Raw genomic sequence first — 3,341 nt, forward strand, 5'->3', positions numbered from 1 at the left:
ATTTTTTGTTGGAACTGAAACCGATTATGGGATTAGAATTTTGCTCTTTGTTGATTTATGAAAGTTGATCAATGGTTCTATTTTTTGAATATTAAAGGAGCACTCGTTACCAATTTCTCTTATCATTGTTTATGTTTAGTGTTTGTTTTGTTATTTGGTTTTGGGGTTTGCATTTTCTTAGTGGAATTCGATTTTGGGGAAAGGAAGTTTCTTTTAATTTATCTTTAGTGAACTTTTTTTAGGATTGTACCATTATTAAGTTCTATTTCTTGTGGTGATTTTTGGATGAAATTGAAAATTAATTTTGGGGTTAGGGTTTCGTTCTAGTTGATTAAACGTTTTCAATAGCTCAAAGTTGATTAGTTCTACCACCGCGACCTCCATCTTTACCAACCATCGTGTCGGCGACCTCAAATATTGCCGTCTCAATCGCTACAACTACACTCCATAGGAAGGGGATATATATATGCAATATTTGGGATTAGGATTTGTCATTTAGGACTGATTTGACCAAATTTCATAAAGATATTGTGCTGGCTGCCAATTAGGATGTAGAGGGGTGTGCTGACATGTAACTTAATGTGCCACGTCAGCTACTCTTAACGCCATCAACGTAAAAAGTGACGGAAGGATTAACGTGACTAAACTAAAAATTTTCAGGGATGAATTTGATTAAAAAAATCTTTTGCGGATCAAATTAGAGATCGCGTAATTTTTGAGAGACTATTTACTCGCCAAATAACACAGCAAAGATACCACCGAACTATCAATCATACCTAGCGCTCATGGACATAACCTTTGATGTTGAAATTTGTTGGTAGATTTAGAATGGCCATCACAATTTCTGGCTACTCTTTGCCTCTTTCAGTTGATAAAATGTGAACAATTAGTAGTTAGTACATTGCTTGCATTGTCTTTTTTTTCTTTTCATCATAAACACAGCAACATAACAGTTTGAATAACATAAAAATGTAAGTACAATTAAATACAAGCCACTGAAATTAAACAAATCAAGCTTAATATAATAAACATAGCACCCGCATACAAATATTATTGTTTCCTTGACAATGAATCTATGGTCTTGCATAGCTCTTCCAGTTTCTTCATCCTCTGTCTTTCACTCTCAGTTAACAGCTATAAACGAAATTTGCATAACATAAAAAGACGTTAAACAGTTACCAAGAAAGTTAAAAACATAGCATCAGAACTAATTGTCTCTATAAAATCCCAATCTTAACTATATAAAACTATACCTCAACTAGTGTGGTTACAAGATGAGATTTCTCTTTGTTCTTTTCATTGAAAGCCTCCAAGGCCTCTTTATACTCTTTCTCCTATAAGTAAACCAAAGTTATTCATTATTGAGTTCTGCACATTCATGATTAAATTTTCCTTAAACTGGTAGAGTAGGATGTTATATACTAGGGGTGGACTAGTATTTATTTTGTAGCCTCAAGATCAAGAATTTTACCTTCTTCTGGTAGTTTTGTCCCAATGGCTTCAAATCTCTGATAGCCAAGTCAATCTTCTTGCGCACAATTGCAACTTCTTTCCTCAAAGGATCATCTAGCACTTCAAGCTCCTAGTACAAATCATGAAATTTGAAAACACATTGAAGATATGTGAATTATGATTAAAATTAAACACAAATAATGAAAATATATAGATTCTAATACTACATAGAGAAATATTTTATTGTACTTATTTTGGTCAATATTTACTCTATCAACAAAAAAAATTCTCCATATTGAAGAACTTACTTCCCAAATTTGTGCCAAGCGCCTCGTCTCTTCCTCGGCGCGGCCAAGTTGGAGTTCAACCTTCTCTCTCACCTCAGTCTTCTTCCTCTCAATCTCTTCCTCCTTGGATTGAAATGTGGAAATGGGCAGCTTTGAAATCTGCTCATCCTCACACTCTTCTGTGGATAGCCTTCCACTGCTTCCAATGCTCCCAAGGTTCTTCATCTTTTGCATTTCTTCTTTGTTGCAGCAAACAAGGCACCACATATGCTCCCACATCAACTCACTCCAACAACTCCAATGTGTTTATCTATCAAACGAAGACGCTTGTTTTGCTTTTGCTTTTGCTTCTGCTTCAATTTTCTTTCTGTCCCTCTCAACAAACTATATCCTTCTCTTGACTTCTAAAAGCAGCAAAAGGACAGCACTAGCCTTTCTTCGAATCTGTTTCTGTAACAGACAACATATTAGATTCATAAGAAGAATATTATTTCCTTGCTATATAGCTATAGTCAAGTACTTTAACTAGTAATTGTTTCAAGACACAAAATAGAAAGAGCTTTGATGAAAAAAATTGTCTCCGCTATTTCCACATTTTAAATGGATAAAAAGTATATATAAGGAAAAAAAAAATCTCTTTTCTATCTCCTACTCCAAGAAATATCTGCTGAATTTTTTAGATATAAGGACAATGAATGTGAATTGCTAAAATATTGGTCAATTTTGTCATTTACTAAGATACAATAGTGCGATTTGTCAAATTAAATTTACGGTGAATTTTTATTTTTTTATTTTTTTTGTGTGTATGTAAAAGTCTGAAAATACAAAATTGTTAGGGGCTTGAAAAAAATTAAATAAATATAAATAGTCATATATTTTTAAAATAAAAAATAGAGAAAGAAAATCATTGAGTGACTTTTTCCAAATATTTGCATAATTTAAAATTATAAAAAATGAAAATAGGAGGACTGATTTTCAACGGATAAAATGCGCTCATATAAAGGGATTACACCATTATTGTTCCATGTATCCGCTATCATTATCACTATTATATTTAAAAAAAAAAGCCATATATATTTGATGATGTTTTATATTTCTATGGCAAGATATTCTCTACACACGCATAGAGCCACTAATCATTGCCAGCCAAAATTTTAGCAGTGAATCTGGATTTAGTGTTGATATTACAGCCACAATGAGCATACACTTGATGGTGGATTATGATGAGGATTGTATTGTATGTGTATATTTTACAATCTTTTGCTTTTTCCAAAAGGCACTTGCAATCTTATGTTCAAAGCCTGAGAATGGGGCAATGGAGACTGAAGAAGGAAGTAATCTCAATCTGCATGTTCTGGTACCAACTTATGCATTCCTTCAAGCAAAAGATATATCTATACATGTATTTATGGAAGTTGGTACGTTTTATTTGTGGTTAATAATTTATAATCTTAGTTGAATTAATTAACTGTGTGTGTCAAAGCTCTAAATTGAACTCTTATAGAAAAAGGAAAATGTTTCATTTCTATAAATTGGGAAGAGCAATAATGTATTCCTATATAAGTGAGAGTATTTATCTATCTATTGTTATTATATAAAAGT

At 32.4% G+C, this 3,341-nt stretch overlaps 1 protein-coding gene across 1 annotated transcript; it reads right to left on the reverse strand.

Moving 5' to 3' along the window:
• Positions 1 to 829: 829 nt before the first annotated feature.
• On the reverse strand, positions 830 to 2,404 carry LOC112711560 (uncharacterized). Its single transcript, XM_025764241.3, has 4 exons — positions 1,761 to 2,404; positions 1,472 to 1,582; positions 1,254 to 1,334; positions 830 to 1,134 (listed from the first exon to the last, which is right to left on the reverse strand). Exons 1-4 carry the CDS (start codon positions 2,016 to 2,018, stop codon positions 1,051 to 1,053), a joined length of 534 nt encoding a protein of 177 aa, XP_025620026.1. The 5' UTR covers positions 2,019 to 2,404; the 3' UTR covers positions 830 to 1,050.
• Between the last annotated feature and the right edge of the window lie 937 nt (positions 2,405 to 3,341).

The sequence above is a fragment of the Arachis hypogaea genome, chromosome 9 (assembly GCF_003086295.3).
Source record: "Arachis hypogaea cultivar Tifrunner chromosome 9, arahy.Tifrunner.gnm2.J5K5, whole genome shotgun sequence".
In the NCBI taxonomy this organism is placed as follows: domain Eukaryota; kingdom Viridiplantae; phylum Streptophyta; class Magnoliopsida; order Fabales; family Fabaceae; genus Arachis; species Arachis hypogaea.